Here is a 26,839-nt window from a genome sequence, read left to right on the forward strand (position 1 = left end):
TATAAATAAACAGTAATTATATCATCGTAAAACACACTTCATTCAAACTTAAAAGACAAGACTAAACTCACAAAAGCTGTCTTGATTCATCATTTCACTGTTCCAACAATCACCAACTCTTATTTTAAATAAACCCCCAATTTACCCAGTAAGGTGTGAAAATATGATTTTATGCGTGCTGAAATTACTGCATATTTCAATGGAATCTGGTGGGTTTGCTGATTCTGATAGCTGATTAGCTTTTTATGGTTAAACAAAAAAAATCTTTCTTTCTGCCATAAAGGTCTGTCTTTGTAGAAACAACTTGGATAATCTTGTCAGACACTAAGAATAACAACCGAGTCTGTCAAACAAACACTTTATGTAAAGTGATCGTGCACAAATCCCCGAGTGGTTACATTGCAGCCTTATTCGCAGCTGCTGGCTACAGCTCTCTCTCTCAGTACAGGACCAAATTTAAAAAAATGTCCCCATTAGTCACTTGGCACAAAAACATAGGAAAATATGCCCCAGGTAAAAAAAAATGGAATGACCCTTTTCTCTGATGTAACCATAACCTAGAGCTTTTCTGCTGCAACAGATCCACACTGACGCCTCGTTCTCACACCCCTCCTGTGAAAAACACTAATTGCACATAATAACAAATATTGTAAGAAGCCATTAAAATATAGCTGTAACAATGGTTATATTTTTATTGAAACAAATATCTTCATTTTTGGCTTTATTAATTTTAATGCAGGTCCAGTCCACAGCAAAGCTTGTGTTTTCTAAAACACACACACAAAGGGATCAGTTTCAAAAACAAAACTTTTATTTATTTTTTACTTGTTTTGTAACAACAACAAAAACAAAACAACCCCAAGGAACATTTGATGCCATTTTCTTGAATGCCAGAGGAGATTATTATCTTTTTTTCCGTTTCCCTGCAGACATTAGCCTGATACAGATACAGGAAGGATGTGTATGGTGGCGTGACAATCATATGAAACAGCTTAAAGGCCAGTGTCAGACTTTTTTTTTTTTTTTTTTAAAGGGAAATCACAGGGTTTCTGTTGACCTCATCAACCTGGAAAAGACATGGGAAATAGTTTAAAAGCTTGGAGTAATGTACAGAACAAGGATTCACAAATAAATTTTTATTAATTATGCTTTTATACTCAGGTTTTTCAGCTTGGTTATCTGGCATTATTTTGACAAAACACATTTATGTTCATGTGGTAGCTGCAGATCGTTCAATCTTAAACAGGATTCTTTCCATTATAGTGTTAAAGTAGGCTATACTCTGGCTTATGTATCATTATGAAGCATTAAGGTGTATTCTTTCTTCACTGGCACTGTATATCAAAAGGAATGGAGTTGTTTGTACACTGTTCAAAGAGATTTATCTTTGCAGTTGAGTTAAGGCTTGCTGCAGGATAGTGAAACCACAGCCAAAATTGTTGCTTCAATACAGTTTTCTTTTTGAACACAAACACAATAGCAATTATTTTAAAATCCTCTTACTTTCTGATTTACCCTCAAATTTGTCACAAATGTCGCTCTGTCACAACATGTAACATGTACATTTATGTTCCAGCCTATTGATGAGGAATTACGTCTATATCCAAAATTTATACATTATTTCTGTGACCTGAGACAGTCCAAAATATTAGTAAACATAAACAACTCTTTCCCAAATCCAGAAACTAGAGAACCAAAACTCAAATTTGTGATGTCATTGTGTATAAAATCTGGAGCAGCTCCATAGACCATGAAAGGTGAAAGATGTTGGTGCTGAGAGCAGTAAAAATAAAACGTTCTGTGGGCCTCCCATTCATTTTCTAGGGAGCAGCTCCAGACTTAATACCTAATGACGTCACAATATTTAGACTTATTTCTCTGGTTTCAGGCTTTTAGAGAGAGTAGCTCATGCACACAAATATTGACTGAACTCTCCATAAACATGGAGATAACATCTGAATTCTTAAATCAGGTGGTGTTCCCCTTTAAGTCATGCTTTCAGTTAGTGAAGTTCTTTAAGACAAAGCTGCTGCTGTGTTGGCAAGGTCACACCATTACATCCTCTCACAATGACATGAGATAAATTGTGCAACTTTTAACACAGATTTTGTACAGTTTGAAGCGGTGATGACTGCCTGTATTACATCAGGCTCATCAATTGTACACACACTACTTTATCAAAGCAACACTTCACCATGTAAGATAACAGCAGAAAACTTTAAAACTCTTTGTTTTGTTTTTGTCACAGTTTACAGTTAGATATTGAACAACTGGGTTAGCATTTTAACACCAGTAGCTGAAAACTGATTATATCAATTCTGCTTTTACCAATTCTGTCAATTTGTCTGTTGTACTGTGAGGGTGTTTTAAGTGCAACGGACACATTGGAATTTTTTTGGTTTTGTTTTCTATTGTGCTATAAATCAATGAGAAGCCATTTGTCGCCTTGATTGGTTATTGAATGCAGCCATTGGTCCGCATACTGTCAGGTTTGCCCTATCTTTGAAAACAGGCAGTGAGCAGTGAGCCACCATGAAGTATTTCAGGATCCTGAAACTGAAGCGGCATTGCTAGTTTTTTTTTGTTTTTTGTTTTTTTTTTTACACATGACTAGTTTTTTTTTTTTTTATCATGGCTTCACGGATACAGCCAGCAGAGTTCCAACAGGTCACACACACCTGAAAACATGATTTAAAGCCCAGTAGAGGTAATCATTTCAGCAGCTTGTAGACTGATTTTAACATTGTGAACATTGTACTATGTCTATGTAGAACTAAGCTGATGGATTCTGCTTTAAATAGGACCAGCTATCTCTGTCCAAATTTCAGGCCCAAATAATTAAACACAGACACCTCCAAAAATGTACCAGAAACCTTAGATTAGAAGAATAGTAAAATGGGAGTACATGGACAATTTCCATGTCCATGCACTGTTTAATGTGTCATGCAGGTCACTGTCAACATTTATGACTTTAACTTTCAAGATATTTTTCTTTTTTTGTCAGTATAACAGCTTTAGCGAGCAGCTTTAGTGAGTTCAAGTTGTCATTTTACAGGGTATAACATAAGGGAGGTGTCATTACATAATTGTGACTATGCATAACTTTTATATGGTGAACCCTTACTGCAAATGTGCAGATTGAGGTCAGAAAGTTTGGGCGAGAAGGATGCAGTAGTGGCAAGAAGTGACTTAGCAATCCAACACTGGTAGCCAAACAGCAAAGGTAACAATACACCAATTATTTAATTAAGCAAACAATCTCAAAATGTCCATAAATGTGCCTTTAAAACTTCTCAAACTGTTTGGGGTAACACAAGTCTCAGGTATTCATCTGTAACCATAATTTATTCCACCTATAGTACTGTTAAACAAACAGTTTGTGAATGAGCTGCAGGTCATTCGTTCACTCTCAGCCTTGGTTAAATTAAACACTTTGACTTTGACTTTAAATTGATTGTGCAGGAGAGCACTTGAAGGCACTGTAAGCTACTCTCTAGCCATCCCCACACAGTTGTAAATGTAAATTAGGTATCAAGTATATATATATATGTATGTGTATATATATATATGTATATATATATATATATATATATATATATATATATATATATATATATATATATATATATATATATATATATATATATATATATATATATATATGTATGTATATATGTATGTATATATGTGTATATATATATATATATATATATATATATATATATTATAGCTGCAGTGACTTTTCTAAATTTGGTCACCAAAGAGTCACATTACTTTTTTTCCCATTAAAGGGTTTTTATGGGGGAGTTTTTTCTTTGTTGCTGGGAAGGTCTAAAGACAGAAGGATGTTGTGTGCTGTATAGCCCTCTGAGGCAAATTTTGTGTGATCATGGGCTTTATAAATAAAATTGACTTGACTTGCTCACGTTTTATGAGCACTGCATCAGATAACCTTTTTTCATGTAAGTAAATAGGGTACTGATTTGAGATCTTTTTTAAAGATTGTGTCTGGAATGAATAATTCAGAATTTCACTTCTTTGTCCTCTTTAATATTTTCCACAGTGCATGTTTCAGAAGAGTTAGAAAACCCCCCTCACACAGCAGCATCAGGACTGGGGGCCAAGCGGGAGGAAACGTCTTACAGTGAGTTTTTTTATTTCACAGTATTGTTGGTTCATCTTGTTGTGCTGAAACAAACTGATTCACATCACAGACAGCTGTGAATATCCGTGTATGAAATGTGCAGTTTCCTGCATTAAGATCCCTTTTTGTACAAGTTGTACGTGTTGATAGAAAATGTGTTGATAGTCAATCTCAGTTGAGAGAAAAAGAATATGGTCACATAACAGCAGACATCCTGTGAATGGTCCTTGTTTGCACAATTTAAATAGATCTAAAGATTAGAATAATAATAGCTGGAACATTCATTCGTTTTGCAGCACAAAGTTGCTGTAGGGCGCTTCTGTCTTCCCTGTCATCACATCATGACCTACCTTACCTTACCTTATATACCGTGCAAACGTGTTATTTTGTCATAATTTGTCTGTATTTCACCATAATGGCTGCTGGAGGTCGTTGTTGCGTAATCCTGTATATATCGATCTAAAACAAAAAACGACAGCTAGGGCATTCATTCATTTTGTAGCTGAAAACTAAAGCCTCTCACTTCCGTCTTCACTTCACTTCACTTCCGATGTCAATGATGTCATTTTATAGCGCAAAAACGCGAGGTGGCACCAGAGGAATGATTGTTGAATTCATCACAACGCCTTCGAACTCTGCTAAAAAAAGAACCTACCTGAAAAACTAAATAATCTACATAGTTCGAATAACCTATGAGTGTTAGGAAATGTTACTTAATTTAGAAATCTTTTGGATCAGTATGTTTTGTGTTTTTATTTTGTAGAATCTGATATAACAAATCTGTCCGCTCTTTGTCTAATTATTTTTAAATGACATAATTTCAATACTTTAATCAAATTTTCTAGTTGTATTGACTGCCATAACCTTTTAGCTTAAGTTGTGCAGATTTTGGGGATATGAAGCAAAAATACAAATGTAGGCACTAGTCTAGTCTACCATTTCTACTGGAGAGTTCAGAGGGTTCAAAACTTCTTTTCAGTGCTAACTTTATAGATTACTACTAAATAGACATTTTCTTGTTCCCCCCCAAAGGTCGAGCACAACAAAGCCTCTTATCAGTAAAACACAGCAGACTCTGTTGCTGTTTTAGAGGGTGTGCTCTTCGAAATAGGTCCTGCTTTTTGCCCCAACCTATCTGCTGTGAGGTTCATAGGTCACAGCTGCCTCATGTTTATAAACACTGTCCCGTCGACAGCCGTGAAGTAGGCTTGCAACCGCACTTAACGTCTGCAGCCCTGAGTCACAGCAGCATCATTCGTTCCTCGGCCAAACTTAATTTCACACACCACCCAGCCGAGGGCACACAGTGGTAAGTAGTTTGCAGTTTCTAAATGTCGCTTGAAAGAATGAAGTAGATGTTCAGTAACCGGTTTTATTTAGCATGGGTTTTGAAATGCTGGTTTACGGCCTTTTGAAGGTTTTGAATTGCACCACACAGTTTATTACCTGGATGACTCATTGTGCAAGTGTAAACGTTGGCTCTGATTTGGATAATCTATAACTGTAGTTTGTGCAGGAATTTCATGTCATATTATGGATGATTATGCACAATTATGCACAATGTGACATTACATAAAGTTCCTGCATTCTTTGAAATAAACTAATGAAAACTGTGCTCAGTCTTGTTTATATTCGAAGAGGTAAGACAGTAAGGAGTTAATAGTCATTAGCTGATAAGCTGTTGATGTCGTCGGCATGTTGATCAAAGCTTTAACCCTTTGAAACCTGAAAAAAAATCTGCTTGATTTCTTTCAAACACATGAGAAGAAGGCAATGAGCAATGAAAGAAGAAATTACCCAAAAATTAAAAAGAAATCAATAAAAGATACAAGAAAATTACCGAAAATTAGACAGTAAAAGAAAGAAACACAGAAATGACCTGAAAAAAGTGCTTAAAATTAAAATAATTCTTGTAACATAATTTTAAATGTGTAACTATGATAATTAGAAATAGAGTTTTTCCCTATCTTTTTTCTTTTTAAAAAATATTTTCTAGATCCACTAGTTTCTTTCAATTTGTGAAAAGTTTATTACCAAGTTGCTCATTGCATCTTTCCCATGTTTTTGAAAGACATTGCACCAATTTCTTAAAGCAGCACAAGGAAAGTGATGGCACTCCAGGTCTCAGAGGGTTAAATAGTACACAAAAGCTTTGTTTACAGCCAAACAGAATCTTCTTTAATTGTATTCTCTGTCAAATATTGTAGCTGTTTGAATACAAGTCAGGGATGTCATATTTTTTTGTTGGATAGCCCATTTTAGAGTGGTAGATTGCTACTTTTTCCACACTTTACAAAGAAAAAAAACTGAGTAACAATGTTCCATTGTAAGTATTACAAATATGTTCTGTTTTAAAACGGGGCCCTTGTGTAATGATATTTCAGTGATCTTTGACTTCTTTTCTGTGTCCTCTCTTCTGAGTTTGTGTTTTGGAATTTCTTCCTTCCAGAAAGAAATCAATGTCGACACATTGTGCTCTTTTTTTGTTGCTGTTTCTGCTCTCACCAGCCTACAGTGTGCAGTCTGCTGTTACTCGCCTTGACAACTGTGAGGAGGATCTATCACCCTCTTTGTTTTTAACATTTAGCCCAGTATCTTTGTCTGCTCAACACAAATCTATTCCCTCAAGATGTGCATGCTGTAAATCCAGTATAAACTTTGCTAACAAGCCGGCTGCCAAAGGCCTTTGTGTTTGTGTGTGTGTTCGTCTGGTCTGTGTGGCATTTCACCATTATCTAGCAGTATTCATCTTCTGACCTCTCTTTACTTCTCCTCCTCCCCCCCACCCCTCACCCCTTACGCATCAACCACCCACGGGCTTCACAAGAGACCTTATGAGGATCATTTGACTGGAATGATATTGCTGCTTCAGGCTTTTTAGAGTTGGGGGAAAACAAGCAATTTGTTACACAATCCTCAGCAGAGAGTTTATCGCACTCCAGAAGCCTCTCTCATTCAGTTAGTTATTAGATGTGTTATGCTAAGCTAAAGGTAGCAGCTGAGGTGGTTTCAATGCAGCAGTTATGCATGTTGTGCAGTCTTATTAGCCTAAATCTTGTTGTGTTTTTTTGTTGTTGTTGTATGTGAACTAATGCAAATCATATCAACACTGTGAGATGTCAGAGTGGCATCATTGCTTAAAAAAAGTGTTTGGGCTTTTTAAGGCCAATCACTTTTTTTTGCTTAAAAAAAGTGATTGGGCTTTTTAAGGCCAATATTGATAGCTGACTTAATGACATTCAGATTTAATTAGTTGTTCATGTTGACAATCGTGATTTCACAGGAGTTCAAGTTAAAGCTACTACATTGCGCCTTGTTTTTTTTAACCATGATCCTTTACTGTGTTTACTGTGACCTATTTTAATTAAGAAAATCTGTAATTATATACTGTAACATTCAGCAACTGAACTTTTTTTTTTTTTTTTTTACGTGGGGCCGGTGCCCAACTCAGTTTTAGTGTTAATGTGTTTATTTAATGTTTATTTGCACATGGACAAGTATGCAGCGAAATCCAATGCCACACTCCACAGCAACTGCAGCTAATTTGCAATCCCTCTCCCTAAATTGGCCTTTGAAATACACCACATTTAACAACATTCACGAGAGACAGTACAAGACACAAACTCAGCAATATAGACATGTAGACACATAATATACATTAAGACCACAAAACATGTTTCAGGAGGTGATTTTATTATGTTGTAAAATTCTGATGTAAAAGTCCAATGTAATGATCCTAGGTGTTTCACACATAGTGAATTATTTTTATATAATGCACAATTCCTTGCATTGGGCACCAATTTGATTATTTTGCGTGATGTGTCACATATTTGCCATGTAGATATACAAGTCAAAGTCAGAAAAACATCAGTATTGTTATACTTTAGTTAAACTTAAAATATGCTTTTCTTGGCAGGTCTAGGCAGCACACCATTTTGAGCAATCAAATCATAAACCACATTTTACTTGTCTTAAAGAGCTGAAAAAAATCCAAACAGGACACGAAGTTACAGTAGCTCGTGCTCTATGAAGAGATATCTGCATGTGTTTGCATTTCGAGAAGTAATGACCAATCACATTTGAGCGGCAGGAAATACACTGGCTGAAATGCAATCTCAGAACCCATCGATTATCATCTGACAACCATATAGCTTGATTTTAGCTTTTTATGCATCTGCACCAGTGATAGCAGCGACTGGAGGAATTGTGTTTTCAAGTTGTCTGTCTGTATGAATGTCCATATGTCCCATTCTTGTGAAAGCAATATCTCAAAAACACCTTGAGGGAATTTATTTAAATTTCATACAACTCTGCACTTTAACTAAAGAATGAACTGATCAGATTTTGGTGGTCAACAGTCAAAGACAGTCACCTTACGTTTATCTCATTCTTGTGAACCCAGTATCTCAAGAACAACTTAAGAGAATTTCTTCAAATTTGGCACAAATGTTCACTCGGAAGACACTTGGAGAACAATTAGATACAAAAGGATCATGTTTCCGATGATTAACAGATTTTTAGGCATATATTATCTCAAATTGCTTAAAAATTAGTGCACATAGCTGCTGAGTTTGGCCCAAATGTCCACTTGGACTCAAGATTGTACTGATTAGAATTTGGTGGTCAAAAAAAAAAAGATTTAGGTCACTGTGACCACACATGACATGTTTTTGGCCATAGTCCAACCATCTAAAAGTAATACAATTATCATGATCTTTTGCCAGTGTGTTCTTTAAACTGGGTGAGGAGATATGGAGCAAGATTCAGCTTCTCAGAGCTAGACTGTGACATCACCGACATTCAAACATTTGACCGAGCCAAAAAAGAGAACAATCCTCCAAAATATTAAAATTGTTTTGAAGTTCTCATTCAGTAGAACACACGAATACAAACTTGCCAGTAAAACAGTCTATTTGGTTGCTTCAGCTGTTACTTATACTGTCTCTTTCCTGTTTCGGCAGGGGACCAGAAGTAAGGGGACAATGCGAGTCCACGTGCACACCAAATTCTGTTTCCTGTGTGTGCTCACCTTCCTCTTCCATCAGTGCAACCACTGCCATGGAGAAGAGCACGACCATCAGCACGGCGGACATCACCACACCGACCACAGCCACGCCCACAGCGACTTGCAGATATCCGAGGCCCCGTACGTTAGAGGAGCCACTTTATCTTCAGATTCCAAGAGTTCTCACGGGCACACTCTAGAGGAGGAGCAGCGCTTCTACATCCAGGAGCTGTTCCGACGCTACGGCCAAAAAGACCAGCTGGATTTCCAGGGATTTCAGAGCCTGCTGTTTAGTTTGGGTCTGGGTGAGGTGAAGGTGGTAGATGTGGATCACGAGGAGCTGGGCCATGACCATGTAGCTCACCTTGACCTGGTAGACATGCAGGAGGGGCTTCATTCACACTCATCCAACAATGAAGGCCAGGGTCATGGCCATGGCCATGGGCATGGACACGGTCATCCACATCACAAGCCCGGCCACCACCATCCACACACAGAACACGCTCCCATAATGTGCACCCAGCAGACCACTGCCACCAGTCCAGCTGCTGGTGCACCCACAGAACATGACCATAATCATGACCACGATCATGGACATGATGCAGAACATAGTCACAATCACACCAAGGTAGAGGATACTGACCATAAACATTCTGGTGGACATGTGCAGGACACACATGATCATGATCACGACCATGATCACGCACATGACAAAGAGCACAAACATGAGCAGGCACAGGTGAACTCTAACAAGGACCTGTCTTCTCAGCCTAACAGGGATCACGACCACAGTGATCACGACCACAGCGATCATGGTCACGGCGATCACGACCACAGTGATCACGACCACAGCGATCAGGGTCACGGCGATCACGACCACAGTGATCACGACCACAGCGATCAGGGTCACGGCGATCACGACCACAGCGATCATGGTCACGGCGATCACGACCACAGTGATCACGACCACAGCGATCATGGTCACGGCGATCACGACCACAGTGATCACGACCACAGCGATCAGGGTCACGGCGATCAGGGTCACGGCGATCACGACCACAGTGATCACGACCACAGCGATCAGGGTCACGGCGATCACGACCACAGTGATCACGACCACAGCGATCATGGTCACGGCGATCACGACCACAGCGATCATGGTCACGGCGATCACGACCACAGCGATCATGGTCACGGCGTTCACGACCACAGTGATCACGACCACAGTGATCACGACCACGGCGATCATGGTCACGGCGATCACGACCACAGTGATCACGACCACAGTGATCACGAACATGACCACAATCGTGTCCCAGAAGTGGGCCAGGCAGCCACAGGAATTCCTCCGCTCGGCCAGGAACAGAAGCCTTCTGCCCCGTCTGAGCCATCCAAAGCCCCTCAGGTGCCACAGCCCTCTTCTGCCACCACAGTAAGTCGGCCCAAGAAGCAGAGAAAGCCGGGCAGGGTCAGAGGACAGGGAAGGCGAAACAAGACCCCTCAGTCTGATAACCATGGCCATCAATCTGAACACAACCATGACCATGATCATGGTCACAGACATAAAGACAAGAGAGAAGCTCCAGGAGATCCTGCCACCCCCACTTTGCAGAGCCCTGTCTTGTCTGGCCACCCAGAGGGATCGTCTCACCAGCACGAAGAGGTAAGAGAGAGGCTCTGCTTCAAGAAAACGTGTTTAAAAACATTAACAGTCATACGAATGTTACAGTTTTCCGATGCTGGAGAAAACATCTGAAATATATTTTTGTAAATAAAATATTTAATCAAGTGCTCTGCTGAAAACCTTAGCAGTGTCTTAGCTACCTCATAATTTTCAAAAATATAAGAAGATTTTCCACTGTAATGTTTTATTTTTGCCTCTGCGCCAGTGATAGCTATGGCTGGAGGTATTATGTTTTTCGGGTTGCCCATTTGTCTGTCTCATTCTCAAGAACGCTATATTTCAGGAACGCCCTAAGGGAATTTCTTTCACAAATGTCCACTTTTACTCAACAATTAACTGATGACAATTTGGAGGGCAAAGGCCAAGATCACTGTGACCTTGCATCTGTCTCATTCTCGTGAATGCAATATCTCAAGTACAGCCAGGGAATTTCTTCAGATTTGGCTGAAACATTACATGGACCCTAAAATGAACTGATTAGATTTTGGTATTTAAATGTTAAGGACCTTGCCTTTTCTGGCAGGAACGTGCTTTCTGGGAGCTGGAGATGCCAGCACCTTTCTGAAAAGTTAAGAAATTTTGAAATAGAAGCATTCAGAGCAAAAAAGTGCACTCTGAAAAACGACGCTGGGTGCAGCACTTTTTCTCTGTAGCATACACTCACCACATTAGGAGCAACTGAGAAGTGAAGCTGGGTCTTGGAAAATAAAATGCTACAGGGACACTCATCCTAACACGTCGCCAGGGTGTAGCCTTGGCTCACTTCATTTTTTGGTTTCCAAAGACTACTGTAGACTAAAATATCCCCTGATGAAGTGAGTAAACCTACAACCAACCAGGGCAACAAAATGAGAAGAAGCGCTGAGCAACAGACAAATTTAAACAGACTACAGTGTGCTGTTGTCTTGCATCAATATGCGTGTGAATGATTGTTGCGTTTTTTTGCCATCAGAGTTTGAAAACAGTTCTTAAACAGAAAGTTCCACATCAGCTGTAGCCACCTATGTAGTTTTTTGAGAATACATCAAAAGTGCTCCTCTTTACTTAGCTATTTTTACTCTTGATGTAGTGTCTGCAAGCAAAACAAAGCATCTCTGCGTATTCTGCATAAAGCTCAAAGGTTCCACAGGTTGTCAGTCATTATCTCAAATAGTTGTGACAGATCCAACCAGGTCACCTGGATACCTGACAAAATGGGAGCAGATAAGACACAAATAAAACTTTCACGTGGCTTCCAGGCAAGGCAGTTTGTACACTTACACTTAATTGTGAAGGAGAAATGTTGACTCTCTTACTAATTACTGCCTGCCCATTGCTGCAGCATAATCAACTTCAACCCACCATCACTATGTCAGTATTGTCCAGATAGTCATGCATTCGCCCAAATACTTTGCTTTCAAAGATGCTGTTCAAGTTTAAAGGTGAGTGTTTGATATTCATATGATCCATTTTGCTTGGAGCTTGTAAGATAAAAAATTCTGCCAGTGGTTCTTTCCCCTTATACTGTTATACTTCACCTTCCAGTGTTTGAACCTGACTCAGCTCCTCACCTACTACGGCCTGAGTCCCGAGTCACTTATCTCCCCCAGCCAGTTCACCTACCTGTGTCCTGCCCTGCTCTACCAGATAGACAGTCGCGTCTGCATCCGCCATTACCACCAGATGGATGTGGAGCAGGAAGCCTTGGGGCACGCCAGTTCCAGTAAGTATCTTATTGATCCAGTCTGTTTTGATTGAAAAGACTTGTAATGTAGAAAGAAACAAACAATAATTTCAGCTATAGTGTGAACCTGAAGGACAAAATGAAGGGTTTAACTTTATCATGAATGTTTTGAGTTTTGCCCAAGGTGCATTAAGCTAACATAACCATTTGCTCTGTCACTGCTGAACAACATCCTGATGTACAGGAGATTTTTTTCACTCCTTGTATTGATTTTAAGAGATCAATAACCCACTTATGTAATGCCTAGATATTGTCATTGTTCAGGTTTGGAAAATAGTGTGATCTTCTGATATTTTGGCCAAACAATGAACTTTATTTGCACAGTGGATCCAGTAACAGACAGACCTTTAAATCCATCAGTGCACAATCACAGTTTGTTTATTCAGCAGATCATTGTTTTGTAGTGAGAAACCAATAACCCAGAGATATCATCTTGACCGTGTGCGTACCTCAGACAGTGACTTCACTTATAAAACTAAAGCCAGAAGGTGGAAGAATTAAATAAAACACTGAACAGATTTTATTGTACTGAATGATCGATAAGTTTGCAGAAGGGTTAGTGTTAGAGTATCATGTACAGTGACAAGAACTGAATCTATGAAAGTAAAATGATAAAAAAAAAAGCAAGTTTTCTTTATCTGGTGCCATCGGCACTGTAGCTATCTTCATAACCAGGAAACCACACAGACATCGCCATAAACCACTGGCATTATAATGTGATGCTATCGGGATGCATAACCTGGAGCTGCTCTCTCAGGGAGCACTGGCAGACCTGCATAAGTGAATGTATTTTGAAATAATCAAGCCACACCAGGAAGTGTAACCGTAATGTCTTGAGTATTCCCACCACCATCTTTGCTAATTTTCAGTGACAGGGCAGAGGTTTTTTTTCTCTTTCATTTTCTGCTGTCCAGAGCGTCATTAAAAAAACAAGACATTAAAAGCCAAGTCATTGTTTTTCAAGTCACAAGTATATCTCATGCCTTTGCATGCATTTTTTATAATTTATTAACATTTTAGTTTTTATTTATTATTTCATTTAATTGAAAATAAAAATCAAGATTTTATTAAGTAAAATTTAACGTAATTTTTTGACCCACAGATTTAGCAGTTTGTTCTTTCTCAACCACAGTGTAGTTTTGTATGTTGACAAAATAATCTCTAGTATCATTTTTGGTACTATTTGACTTGTAATGTTAGTACTTCATGGTTCTCTCCTGCAACTTGATTGGATGCTGCCAGATATCTTCAAAGTGTATCAGAGGAATTAAATGTGTGCTTGCTGGGAATGAATAGAGTAAATGTTAGTTAATCTGAGAAACTAAGCAAAAAGTGCTGATCTAAAAAAAACATCTTTTGCAATCTGTTTTTTTTCTTCTTTTTTTGTGGTAGGGGATCAAGTATTTTCAAGTCAAAAAACTCAAGTCAAGAGTCAGTGGTGTCAAAGTCCCAATCAAGTCTTCTTTTGATTTTGTCAAGTTGTTGAGTCTAAAATTATCATGTTTGTAACTTGAGTTCACATCTCTAATTAAAAGTCTTTGCAAGAGCCCAGCTCACAGACCCAATGAGTTGGCTGCTACTAATGAATGTCAACCTATTTGTATTTCTCCAACACCAATGCTTAATTAACTTTTATTTACAAACGAGAAAAGCATAATGTCTATCAAATGTGAGATGGCGGGCTTGGAGAAATGTTAAGTTAGTGAGTTAGCTCTTGAGCTTTACAGTCCCACAAAACTATAGCACAGTCTCAGTATTGAAAGAGGTGTTTGTTGTTAACCATACTCTGTGAGTTTGATAACACTTTGCCAAGTGTGAAACCACACAACCACAGTTTTTTGTAAGTTCGAACACCTTACTTTACCCTTTATTTATACTCTCAAACCCACAGGCATTTCTTTTAGGAAGTGCTTCTTATCCATATTTTCACACTTCTGGAAACTGCTAAATGAAAGCAGTCTTCCACTTTGCAGCTCCTCAGGAGTGATCAGTGACTGTATGATTTTCTCATGGGCACATTGATAGAGGGGGAACAGAGGGTCACTCTTGAGCTTACTTATTTTCTTGACTGGTCTTGTACTCAAACTGGTAACTGATATGCAATAAGCCCACATTTCTATTTAGCCCGTTAGGTAAACTGCAGTCAAATGCAGCCACCCACAGATCTAGGTGTGGACAGCGTTGAAAACAGCAGCATGACTCTCAAGTTGAGATAGGCCGGACTGTGAATGACCTCTTTTAGTCTTCACATTTTCAGAGAGAGTGACTGTGCTAATTAGTGTATCAACCCCATAATGAGTGGAAAAAGATGTCGTCTGTTTTTTTTTTAAAGATGTGATTGTGGACGCTGCATAGTGTTTAGCATAATTATGATTAATTCTTTCAGTCAATCACAAGTCCCAATGAGCATATGCATAAGTAATGGCCATCAGCAGCACTTGATAGGCAGTGAGTATATTAAGAGTGCAGTGGAAAAAAAGTCAGCCTGGCATGTGTGTCTGGGGCCATATTAGCTGGGAGGAAGTTAATGTTTGAATAAATGGGCGGCCAAATTTGCCATATCACATCCAGCTCTTAATAGAGCACAAATGCGATTGGCACTCTAAATCAGGGTCATTCACTCACCGAACAGCAACACTTTTTGTGTGGGTTGCTTTGTGCTTTGTGCCTGGTCAAGGCTGGAATATTACGCCGTCATGCCGCCTGGCCATTTTGTAGAAACACTACGATCCCGGAATCTGGGGACAACATGACGACATGTTAAGCGTGCAACCCACCTAGGGACATTTTGAAAGCAGCGAATAGCTTTTAAAATGTCTAACTAAAAAACTAAAAAAAACTTTCTGTAAGTTTCAACAAATTGGGAAATCAAGGAGGTACAGGAGCTCCTTACCTTTCCGAGCAGAGGACAACCACCATATAAAAGAACAACAAGAAGATTTTTGCCTCCTTCGCAAGGCAAAAATCCCACAAACACCCGCTAACATCTGGCATTTCAACGCAGTGGGAATTTGTACAGTTGGCTTTCACACCCGGATCATAGGATTTTGCACTAGTAATAATTAGTTATCACTTCTGGCTCGGATCAGCAGTGACTGAAACACAACAAGCAGATCAACACGCATATTTTAGCCCTGTATCCGGCAAGATGCAATTATCATCACTAATTACTGTCCACTGTAATCTCCTCCAAAGCAGCACTAAAACATTGATCCAAATTACTCTGCACCGATGCTGAAAGAGAATCTGAATAAATAAGATATATTAAGAGAAGTAACCACTGTAAAGTTTTCCCTGATTTTTGTCCTCTCTGCTATCTAACGTTTACCTGTTTAGACAGACACACCAAAACAACCCACACATACACACATACCTGTCTGCTGCAGAGCCGTGTACACAGCTCTGACTATTAGCAATGAGAAAGCAGTCTATAGCCTTGAGCAGGTCTAGTGGTGTTTGAAAAACTTGCGTGCACATGCTAATTTTGGTGGAAAAGGGTTATATGTTTTATTATACATTAGAGGTAGACACTGTTGTGTTAAACATGTGTCTCTTTTGTTTCTGTGATGCTGTCATGCTGTCTGAAATCAAACACTGGAGCGGCTTAATGTCACCTCTGTTTGGTTCTTCTAAGAATGCAAACAAGGGACTTAGAAGTGGCCCTATATCGAACTTTGTGAAAAAGGACTTATGACATGTGCCCTTGAAACTGCAAGAAGGACTTCTTTCTGGACCCATCTTGCTTATATAGCAAAAAAAAACATGTTTGTTTCAGTGATCTCTCTTTCAGTTTGAGTTCCAACGTCCTGAATTAATAATATTCAAAAGAAAAACCCTAGAAAGAGGCTGAAAGATCAGCTATAAAGAATGAAGGTCGAAGTAAAACCCAGCTCTGGGACCTCGCAGTTTTTCTTCATTTATGAGAATGCAAATTGTAAAATCACAGTGTTTAAGAGTTAATGAGTTACAGGTCGTGAAATAAAGGTCATAAAGCCATAAAAGCTGGCTACAAATCAAACCACGGCCAGCCATCACAGTTTCCGCTCACAAAAATACAAAGCATAGAAAAGGCTGCTTTTTCTCACGTGTTCTGGTACTGTGTGTGTGTGTGTGTGTGTGTGTGTGTGTGTGTGTGTGTGTGTGTGTGTGTGTGTGTGTGTGTGTGTGTGTGTGTGTGTGTGTGTGTGTGTGTGTCTGTCAAACATGTAAATCTCTAAGAACAGATAACACGTGGCCACCTGGAATGAAAATGCATTTTGAACCGTGTATGATAATCAATCTGACCACGCTGCTTTACACATTTGTTCCATGTTCTGTATTCTGCCTGCAGTGTAATTGGATTTTCATTTATGCAAAGTAGCCGAAAAGTTTGGGAGCTGTCACTGAAAAACAACATGGAAAGTTTAGGGTCATGAGATGTTTCAGCACAACTTGATTTATTTTTAATTAGCTGAAGAAAGGGACGTTTTTATGACAAAAGAAAAATATTTAAGCTGCAAAAGTTTTTAGGATGGAACGACTCTGTCAAAGCAGCAGGCACTGAAGTTCAACCGTGAGATAGGAGGAATTCCCTAACTGAACGCCCTCTTAAATCTTTAATTATTAAACACACAGTCCCCTCTGGAGATACCTGGATCACATGTGCCTTAGGCAGCGGCGTGCCACCAATGAAAACAGTCATAAAAATGGTAATGATGACGAGGAGCACAGCGCGAACAAGTCAAAAGGGCAGGAACGGCTCCTCATTAGTGAGGAACTGGAGCTGTTAGATTGTCTGCAATTTTGCACTGAGAGTCAACCATAGGCATCACCACATGGTGCGAAGCTACCTCTCGTTTACCTCCTGCCGGCATCCATGGGGGAGCTCTGAAAATTTTGCAGTTGGTTTCTCTCTGGTGCCCAAACTCCCCTCTCTTTTTGCGCTGTGCCAATTAGGAGAGCCTAAGCGACACCCTGGGCCATTTTTTTCCCAAGCCATGGCTCACAGGAGATGTGTAATTGGAGAGAAGACACAGACCAGTTGGTCTCCCTTTTCTCTCTTGTTCCCTTATTGCTGCCTTCTGTCGCCCTGCCGCAACCCTCCTGCACACCTACACCTACACACACACACACACACACACACACACACACACACACACACACACACACACACACACACACACACACACACACACACACACACACACACACACACAGCCACAACTGCATACAGGTAATGAGATCGAGCAGTAGATGAGCTGTGTGAGTGTGAAGGACCTGCAGTGATGTGCTGTCTGGCTGATGTACAGTCGGCTCTCAGGGTTACACGCAGTTCCACTTGATGCGACAAATAAGAAAGCAGTCAGCTGAAGCACCTTTTACTTTTGTAAGGCACATTGAAAATGGAGGTAACAATAGAACGGGAAGGTGAGGATTATTTGAGGCATTTTCATCCTTGATGAGGAAATGAATTCAGCCCGTCCAGTTTGTCCTTCCTAACGATGACATTCTCTCTACAGTGCTCACAGTGGATTAACTGGTGCTTTATACTGGAGCTGCTGCAGTGAGTGATGGGAATGGTAGCTGATAGGGTTCCTTTGCTTTATAGAGAGCTAGCTGTATTAACTCATAATGGTTTCACATTAAAAAAATAAAAGAAAAGACGACATTGAAAATGCTGTCACAATATGAGTATCAAGTTTTGTTCTAAAATATTGAACCATCCTTTTAACCTTCTGTATCTAAACTCTGTAAACATATACCTGCATTTGTCTGCAGAATCTGTAGGCAGCAGACCAAGATTTTGGCATTTCAAGTATTGTGGTTTCTGTTTGTAGTCCAAGTAGTATTGACTAGTTTTCTGCGGGCTTTGGTTGGAAACTCTCCAGGTAAAGAGCAAAAGAGGCAGAACACACCGGCCTGTACTCAATCTCTGAACCTTTCGGCTATTGTCTTCAGACAATAGCCATAGCCGTAGGCAATATGTTTTCTGGTTGTCCATCCCATTGTTGTTAACGTAATGCCTAAAGGGAATTTCTTCAAATTTGGAAAAAATGTCCCCTTAAACTTCGGGATGAAATTATCAGATTTTGGTGGTTATAAGTCAAAGGTCAAGGTCACTGTGATGTAGTCTTATTCTTGTGAACACGGTATCTTAAGAACACCCTGAGGAAACCTTGATGTGACCTCACAAAATGTTTTTCGCCATTACTCAAAAATTAGTGTGCTAATTATTACACAATTTCACACAAATGTCTAACCGGATAACATAATTAAGTGATGACGTTTTTATGTCCCAAAAGGTCCCCCTCACTATGACAACATAACGGTGTGCAAAAACACTTTTGTGGCCATTACTGAACGTCACATCTCAGGAACAGTTGGATGTTTGGAGACATTTGATCAGATACTGACATGGTGACATTAATCTTGGGTGCCCACTTTGAGATGGTGCTGATTGTGGAGCTATTCTGTGCTGCTGGGGGGAGGGTGTGTGTGTGTGTGTGTGTGAAGCATGTTTTCACAGACATGGATATAAGATGTAACTGCAACTTGACTGGTTCACAGAGGCATACAACCACAACGTAGTAATCCTAGTTATTAAACATAAATACAGTGACTGCGCTGTGAAATTGTCTGATAATATTAATGAAAAAGTGGTATTAATACAGATCAAACTATAGTATTCATAACTGGGCATCTGGATGTCTTATCTGTCTTCGTCCCAGAGACAGATTCCCCTGATTTATCTGTGTGGGAGCAGGGAGAATAAGACCTTCTCACAGGCACAGAGACAATGCTTGATTAAGGTCTCCACACACCTAAGGTCAAACTAACCTGTGGGTGAACCTGTACACACACACAGAGGAGGCGAGACACAGGCTATGATTCTTACATTGTGCATGGATATTATAAAATAGAACGTAAACAAGGAAATATAGTAAGCAGTAATTGTTCTCGTAAAGACTGCCTTGTACTCAGACAAACACATAAGATCATGTAACATACATTATTCAAAAAGTCCTGTAGCAGCAGTAACCAAGAAAGTGCACATAACAGGATTTACACACCTACGCAGTGATTTCTAAAAAAAAAAATGCAAAAATAACAAATGCATTTGCTATAGAAAATACCAACAGATGTCAGCCAACCCTGAATAAATGTCAGACAATCCTGGAAATATCATCTACAAATATACAAATGCTGCTTTGTGCGTTACTAACAAAACTTTAAAATGACTTTTTCTTTGCATATTGGCAAAACAAATGTGTGTAGCATTTAAATGATGATAAATGAGTGTGATGCCCTCTGCATGGTCCAAGGGTATGTCTTAGACCTTAAAAGAAAACTTCAAAGTTGCTAGCCAGTAAATACACACATAAAAGCAGGTGACACATTTCAAAAGGAAAATCCTGAAAAAACAAACTAATGTTTTTATGAAGGACATAGGAGCTCCAGTATGAAAACGGTGTGAATCAGACAGGATGCCTTGGCCTCCTCAGTCATCAGATCTCCACCCAGTCGAACAGTACATATGGGAGATTTTGGAGCGATGGACATCACAATGCCTCTGATTTCACACACACACACACACACACACACACACACACACACACACACACACACACACACACACACGTAAAGCTGCTGTGAGAGTCAGCAAGCTTCCCAAAAGCTAATGACAAGTGGCTGTAATCAGCACTTAAGCATCAGGGCCTTCCTCTTCAGTTAAAATATTTCCCCCAGGAGGAACTCCAGCCTCCTGTTTTCAGAGTGGAGAGGCTGCTGCCAGGGGAGAGACTCTCTTTTTTTTGGTAATGTTTTTTAATCCTACAGCTGGGTAATGGGACAGTAACAGCTTGATCCAGTCTCTCTAAAGACCACTCTGTCAGGCATAAGACATGTTTCAGATCATCTCTTCACAAGCGACACCACCTGGGGCCGATTAGAGGATGAGGAGAGGAAGTGTGACTGCCAGTGTGATTTTTACTGTTATTAGTCATTTCTTGCCTCTGGCTGGATGGCAGCTTTGGTTCTTTTGTTCAAATGGGTTATCAGTCTACCAGCTGAAAGAAAGTATCTCGGGTCAGATACTTTCCGGGTTCAAACCCTTTGACATTGATAAACAGAGCATTTCATTTCAGTTCCATATTTACAGTGTGTTGTGATAGTTACACACTTTTAAAATAACTTCTTTAAACATCAAACAATCAGGACCAAACTTGGTATGCATACTCATGGGGCAAGGGCGAGCACGCACACCAACGCCCATGAGAATGCACCTCTAAGTTGATGAATTAATAACATATTCAAACAAAAATTTCAACACCAAGGAAAGCCGCTGTCAGGACCAAATTTCATACCAGACAACGCCCCCAAGTTTCAAGACAACACACCACCTACTTTCTGAGTTGTTCCCATTTTTGTAACTTTTAAAAAATGGTATTAACCCTCTTATGCCTTGCCCTAACCCTGACCCCAAATGTTAACCAATTGGGACTAAACTTTGTTCACATCTTCAAGGGCCCGGGGCGAGCACGCACACCAATGCCCATGAGAATGCACCACTTACTTTGAGTTATAACAATTTCAAATGTTCAAGCTAAAATATTAATACCAAGAAAAGCTGCTATGGGGACCAAATTTCGTGCAAAGGTGCGACTGGGCAAACTAGACAACCCCTGTAATGTTTTAAGAGAATGCACAATGTACTTTCTGAGATGTCATTCACCCCCTTAACCCTAAACCTACTACCCCCCAAGATGTGCGCCACATGTGCACTGTGTTGTAGTCACTCGGCGTCCTATAGCTGAATGTCAACATTGAGGGAGCCACTTCACCAAACACACCACCAGCTTTGGTGTGACATTGAATTTCATACAACATTAAACATTTTGTCCTGTGTAACGAAAGGATCGTGAAGTTTCTCTCCCTCGGTCTTGTTTTGAAACGTGTCCCGTGCTGACAGCTGGACTGACAGTTTAAATGATAGTGTACCTTTCTGACTTTTTTTCCCCCTCCGCTCCTGCTTCCCGTCTCATGTCTGCAGCCTCGAATGAAAAATGAGGCTGGTAGAATTCTGCTGAAATGTCACTTCACATTTCTCGCTTTAGGCGTCTTGTGTCATCACAAGGACACATGGATTGAAAACGTCGGGGGGGATAGCTTCCATCACATGTGAACAAAATACATTCAGCCAGCAGCCGGGTGACGTTAAAGCTGCGGCTGTTAGTGTCTTGCCTTTAAAAGATGAAGTCGGCGGGATGAAATCCTGACATACTTGTGTTTAAATTTGATCTTCTGTTTATGTACTCTCACAGCTGAAGAGTCATCCACATCTACAAAACTGTGGATGAGGCTAACAAGCACTAGGCTTCTGACCTTGGCTGTACACTAAATAATCCTCGTCTTTCATCCCTCTCTCTGTCTGTCTGTCTGTCTGTCTGTCTGTCTGTCTGTCTGTCTGTCTGTCTCTCCAGTGTGGGTGTGGCTGTGGGGGTTTACATCCATCACCATCATCAGCCTGCTGTCTCTGCTTGGTGTTGTTCTCGTACCCATCCTCAAACAATCCTGCTTCAAGTTCCTGCTCACCTTCCTGGTGGCACTGGCAGTGGGCACGCTCAGTGGAGACGCTCTACTTCATCTGCTGCCTCACGTGAGTATGCCTCAGACAGACCGAACAGTCGAAACCTTTTGCAAAGTCTTTTACAGTATGAAATTTGTGGTTTTGTCTTCTCCACCTATTGGGGCACACCCACAGTGATGGATGGTAATCAATGCATTTGGGCGAACTTTGTGTATGATCAGGCAAATGTCTTAAAGGAGACCTATTATACTCAATTTGAGGTTAGTACTTGAATTTAAGGTTTTTACTAGAACATGATTACATGCTATAAGTTTTGAAAAAAAAACTGTTTTCCTCATACTTCCTGAGCTGGAACACCTGTATTCTGAAACGCTCCGCTGTAGTGCCTGTCTCTTTTGAAACCATCCCAGAAAAAGTTTGCTTTGATTGGTCAGCATTTCCAGGACTTTCCAGATTTCAGCCGGGAGTCAAAATCAGAATCCGGTTTTATCACCAAGTACATTTTACATTTACAATTGAATTGAACTGGTGTTATGGTGCAAAACAATTAACATAAAGGAAGAAAAAATAAATAAATAAAGGAAGAATAAAAATAGTGAATTTCATTATAATAAGACATAAGATAATAAAATAGAAGCAATTTAAAAATATACAATGAAAAAAATTAAAATGAACACAAAATATATGTACAAAAGGTGCAATGGAGAGATTGTACAAAAGTTGGAGTTACAGTGCAAATATCTAGAGTCTTAATAAATTAACCTACGTTGTGCGTTAATGTAATGCATAAAAATGAGTGTAACAGACACTTGCTGCACTTTTTACAATAAAAAATAACCAACAAGAGTTTCTAAAAACAACTACACATGTTTCAACGGGAATCTTATCTGAAATTGGGGAGAAATTAACAACATCAGCAACCAAAATAACATGTTTCCCCGGTTGTTAACATGTAGCTTCTTTAGCAGTGCAGGTTACACAATGTAAACACTTGTAGTAATGCAGTAAAATCGGCACACTATTACATCATACTGTAGCCAAAGTAGAAAAATGAGTATCATATTATTTAAAAGGGAAGGGAAACTGAAATTATTGATCACAGTGAGTACTTTAATATACATAATATCATAATATATATATTTATCTCATTATTTGGAGCTTTGATCCTGTTTAATATGAGTGTGCTTCATTGTAATATTATGCTGTATATCAATCAGTCAGCAACAGTCCATCAGAGGTAACATGTCATGGCTGCCTCTCATCACTCGACACAGTTCCATGCACAGTGCACCATGTCATGATTACACGATTGTCATGTTCATCAGATTTAAGGTTTGGTTTTTTATTCATACAAACAGGATGGGTTTAACCCTTTGACGCCTGCAGAGAGATCAGTTTTTCTTCTGATGCATTCAGACACCTTTAACAAGTATTTAAACCTTTGAAACCTGATAAATAGGTTCAGTTCTCTTCAAGAATGTGGGGAAAAAAATAATGAGCAAATTGCAAGAAATTTGTAAAAGGTGACATGGCAGCAACCTGAAAATTAATGTTTTTTTTTAAAAAAAGGAGAGAAAGATAGAGAAATCTTTCACAAATTGCAAGAAATTAAACGATTTAGAATTTTTTTTTTTTTAAAAAGAAAATTTATTTAAAACTATGTTATAACATTATTACAATTTCTAATCACTTTTTCCAGGTTATTGACTTTTGTGTTTTCTTTTTCATTTTTTTCCAGTGATTTTCAGGGAATTTTTTTTTTTTATTATTTTTTTCCCACTAATTTTCAGGCAGTTTTCTTGTACTTTTTTGGATTTCTTGCTGATGTTTGGGTCATTTCTTCTTTCGTTGCTCATTACCTTGTACCCATGTTTTAGAAAGACATGCCTACTCAGGTTTCAAAGGGTTAATTGTGAGAATATGAGCAAAATTATGTCACCGGGAATTCTGACTGACTAATTGATCAATATAACTGAACACTGGTCAAATATTTTCTGCAAGTCTCACACTTTTCATGTGGGAGTCACAGTCACTTTCCAGTAATACTGAAACCTTAAAGTTCCTCTTCCTCTGACCAGTTTTCAGCACACGTCTGACACACTGAGTCCATCAGTGTCTTCACAGTCACACAGCGTGTTTGAGTGATCATCAGCCATCCTCTGCTTATTCTTGTCTTTGTCTCGGCAGTAAAAGGCATCAGGGATTCGATCTGTGACTCTTGGAAATGAAATCTCTGTACTGATGAATGTGTGATCCTCCTCCCTCGCTCCTGTCCGTCTCTCACTCATTCTCTGTTCCTCTTCCCGTCTGCAGTCTCAAGGGCAGCACGACCACAGCGTGCCCGGGAGTCATGACACTGATCTTGTAACGGCCTTTGATGGAGTATGGAAGGGCCTGACGGCGCTGGCCGGCATCTACCTCCTCTTCATCATCGAACACTGCATTGGCATGTTTAAGCACTATAAAGACCACGCGGTAAGATGAATCTGACCCCGCTGTGGACACGTAATTCTAAGAGGCAGACGCTTTTGTCTACTGTGTCCCTTTAGTTTGTTTGCTCTTGATACAGACGTGTACTGATGCATCAAATTGTGTCTGCTCACAGGCCATGAAGAAAGCGAGCCAGGAGGGCAAGATTGGCAGGAAGTTGTCAGATCACAAGTTAAATCGGCGCTCAGATGCAGAGTGGCTGCACCTGAAGCCACTCAGTGAAGGTGAGGATGTTCACTCATGCGGTCTTTACAGCTCTTTGTTCGCCTCTGCCACAGGCTCTGTCTCTGTAACATCACCTGTGTCCTCCAGACCCCGACACCTCCGCCATCTCCTGCGACAACGGTCACAATGACACGCAGCTCACAGAGCTACAGACGCCCGACTCTCCCACCAACAAGACGCCGCTGGCGCCCGCAATCCCCCATCGAGATCACCCGTCACCCACCAAAGAGAACGGACGCAAGATCAAGAAGCACGGACACTCGCACGGTCACGGCCACTCGCACGGTGGGAACTGCCACTCAGACCAGGAGATGAAGGACGCCGGTATAGCCAGCATTGCCTGGATGGTCATCATGGGCGACGGCATGCATAACTTCAGTGACGGCCTGGCTATAGGTCAGTAGGATGTTCTGTTTTTGTATTTTATCAGCACTGTGTCCACAGATATTTGACAAAAATTCTCAGCTTATGGTCCCTTACCTTAATTTTTCCAGAGCTTTTAGCTGCATTTGGTGGCCCTTAGAAACTGCTGTATTGAGAGTGCATGTGGTAAACTCATGGATATATAAAGACCACTGGATGCAGCATGGGAGGCACTGCCCCATATACTCTTACTGAAGTTGCTCGCTGGCACATGGCGCCAAAAAAGCTCGATTTCTGCACTATTAAATCACCTGACTCTTCCGCATCGTGGAGCCTATAGAGCAAGCACACTAGAGACTTAAGACAGCCAAGCGGCTAACTCCCAGTTAACCCTCCGCTAATGAATGGCTATAAAATGTTTCAGACATGCCGCTCTTCCAGACTTTAGAAATGTTATCAGACAGACTACATCAAATCTTGATAGCGAAGCAAGTTATTTTGCGGGGGTTTGTGACACTCAAAAAAATAAATCTACTGATTCACAGTCATGTCTTTGACAGTGTCGTTCGAAGTTTGGCATCAACGCAAAATTGGCTTCAAAACCTAGTGCTTTTCCTGGGATCTTAAAGTAACTATATGTGCCGCTCTCAAGATGACTTTGTTTTTAGGAGAGAGACTCCAGGAAGTTCTTCTGTTTGGCCGAGGCTAGCTGTTTGCCCCTGTTTCCAGTCATTATGCTAAGCTAACTGGCCACTGGCTCAGGCTTCACTTTTGATGGACAGACCATAGACTGCATAAATAAAGGGGATTTAGTAAACGTGACTTCACCGGACCACCAGTTTGAAGCCTTGAGTTTGCCATCTTAATCACTCCCACCTTGGTTTTTTTAAACAGGAAATGACCACATTTATTCGAAGCAAAACCGACTTGAATACCTGCCTATATCCTGCCTGACAGGTCAGCCACTGGAAATCACAATGTAGCCGCGCCCTAAAGCATAGACTGCTTCCCAGCTGGCACTGGCTGTCAATTAGTTTGAAAAAGAGGTGACAAATTATTGAAAAAAATATTTTAAAAAAGGAGAAAAATGTCCACAACACTATTTTTATTTCATTAGAATTATATATTTACTATTAAAAAAATACATATATAGTTTTGCATGTTTTTGTGTGTGCGTGCGTGCGTGTGTGCGTGCGTGCGTGTGGGGTGGAGGCATTTTTTTTACTTTTGTCTTAGCTTCTCCTTTTATTGCTTATTTTCAGGTAATTTTCATGTTCCTTTATACTAATTTCTTGCTATTTTTTGGGCCAAGTCTTGTGAAGTTGCTTAATGCCCCCTCACCATGTCACCAGAAATCAAACCAATGACGTGACATGAGAGTGGTATCAATATTTCAGCACAATCGCAAACAGGAGTTTCCTTGCTTACATGTTCCTGAACTTGTGTTTACAGGCGCAGCGTTCAGTGCGAACCTGACAGGAGGCATCAGCACATCAGTGGCTGTTTTCTGCCATGAATTACCTCATGAACTCGGTAAGTGGAGTGCAACAAAAGAAAGTGCCAAACAAAACAAAACAAGTCATTTTCTCATTACGCACTTGACACTTCACACTTCATTTCCCCAACAATTGGAACAAAGC

General features: G+C 40.0%; 1 protein-coding gene across 9 annotated transcripts in view; it reads left to right on the plus strand.

Annotated features, from left to right (window-relative positions):
* The window catches only part of slc39a10 (solute carrier family 39 member 10), a 221,694-nt gene that overhangs the window by 187,251 nt on the left and 7,604 nt on the right, over positions 1 to 26,839 (plus strand). For 5 of the 9 annotated variants that reach the window (XM_088082990.1, XM_088082991.1, XM_088082997.1 and 2 more), the window contains 8 exons: positions 4,064 to 4,144; positions 9,106 to 10,812; positions 12,358 to 12,535; positions 22,015 to 22,190; positions 24,435 to 24,596; positions 24,727 to 24,835; positions 24,924 to 25,232; positions 26,652 to 26,732. In XM_088082990.1, coding sequence (XP_087939116.1) covers positions 9,127 to 10,812; positions 12,358 to 12,535; positions 22,015 to 22,190; positions 24,435 to 24,596; positions 24,727 to 24,835; positions 24,924 to 25,232; positions 26,652 to 26,732 — 2,701 coding nt within the window. In that variant the 5' untranslated portion in view covers positions 4,064 to 4,144; positions 9,106 to 9,126. Of the gene's footprint in view, positions 1 to 2,635; positions 2,708 to 3,840; positions 3,963 to 4,063; positions 4,145 to 5,095; positions 5,454 to 9,105; positions 10,813 to 12,357; positions 12,536 to 22,014; positions 22,191 to 24,434; positions 24,597 to 24,726; positions 24,836 to 24,923; positions 25,233 to 26,651; positions 26,733 to 26,839 lie in introns of those variants that run through there. The other 4 variants (XM_088082993.1, XM_088082995.1, XM_088082998.1 and 1 more) reach the window with 4 other exon arrangements.

The sequence above is a fragment of the Plectropomus leopardus genome, chromosome 10, assembly GCF_026936395.1.
Source record: "Plectropomus leopardus strain MGB_pleo_1.0 chromosome 10, ASM2693639v1, whole genome shotgun sequence".
In the NCBI taxonomy this organism is placed as follows: Eukaryota; Metazoa; Chordata; class Actinopteri; order Perciformes; family Serranidae; genus Plectropomus; species Plectropomus leopardus.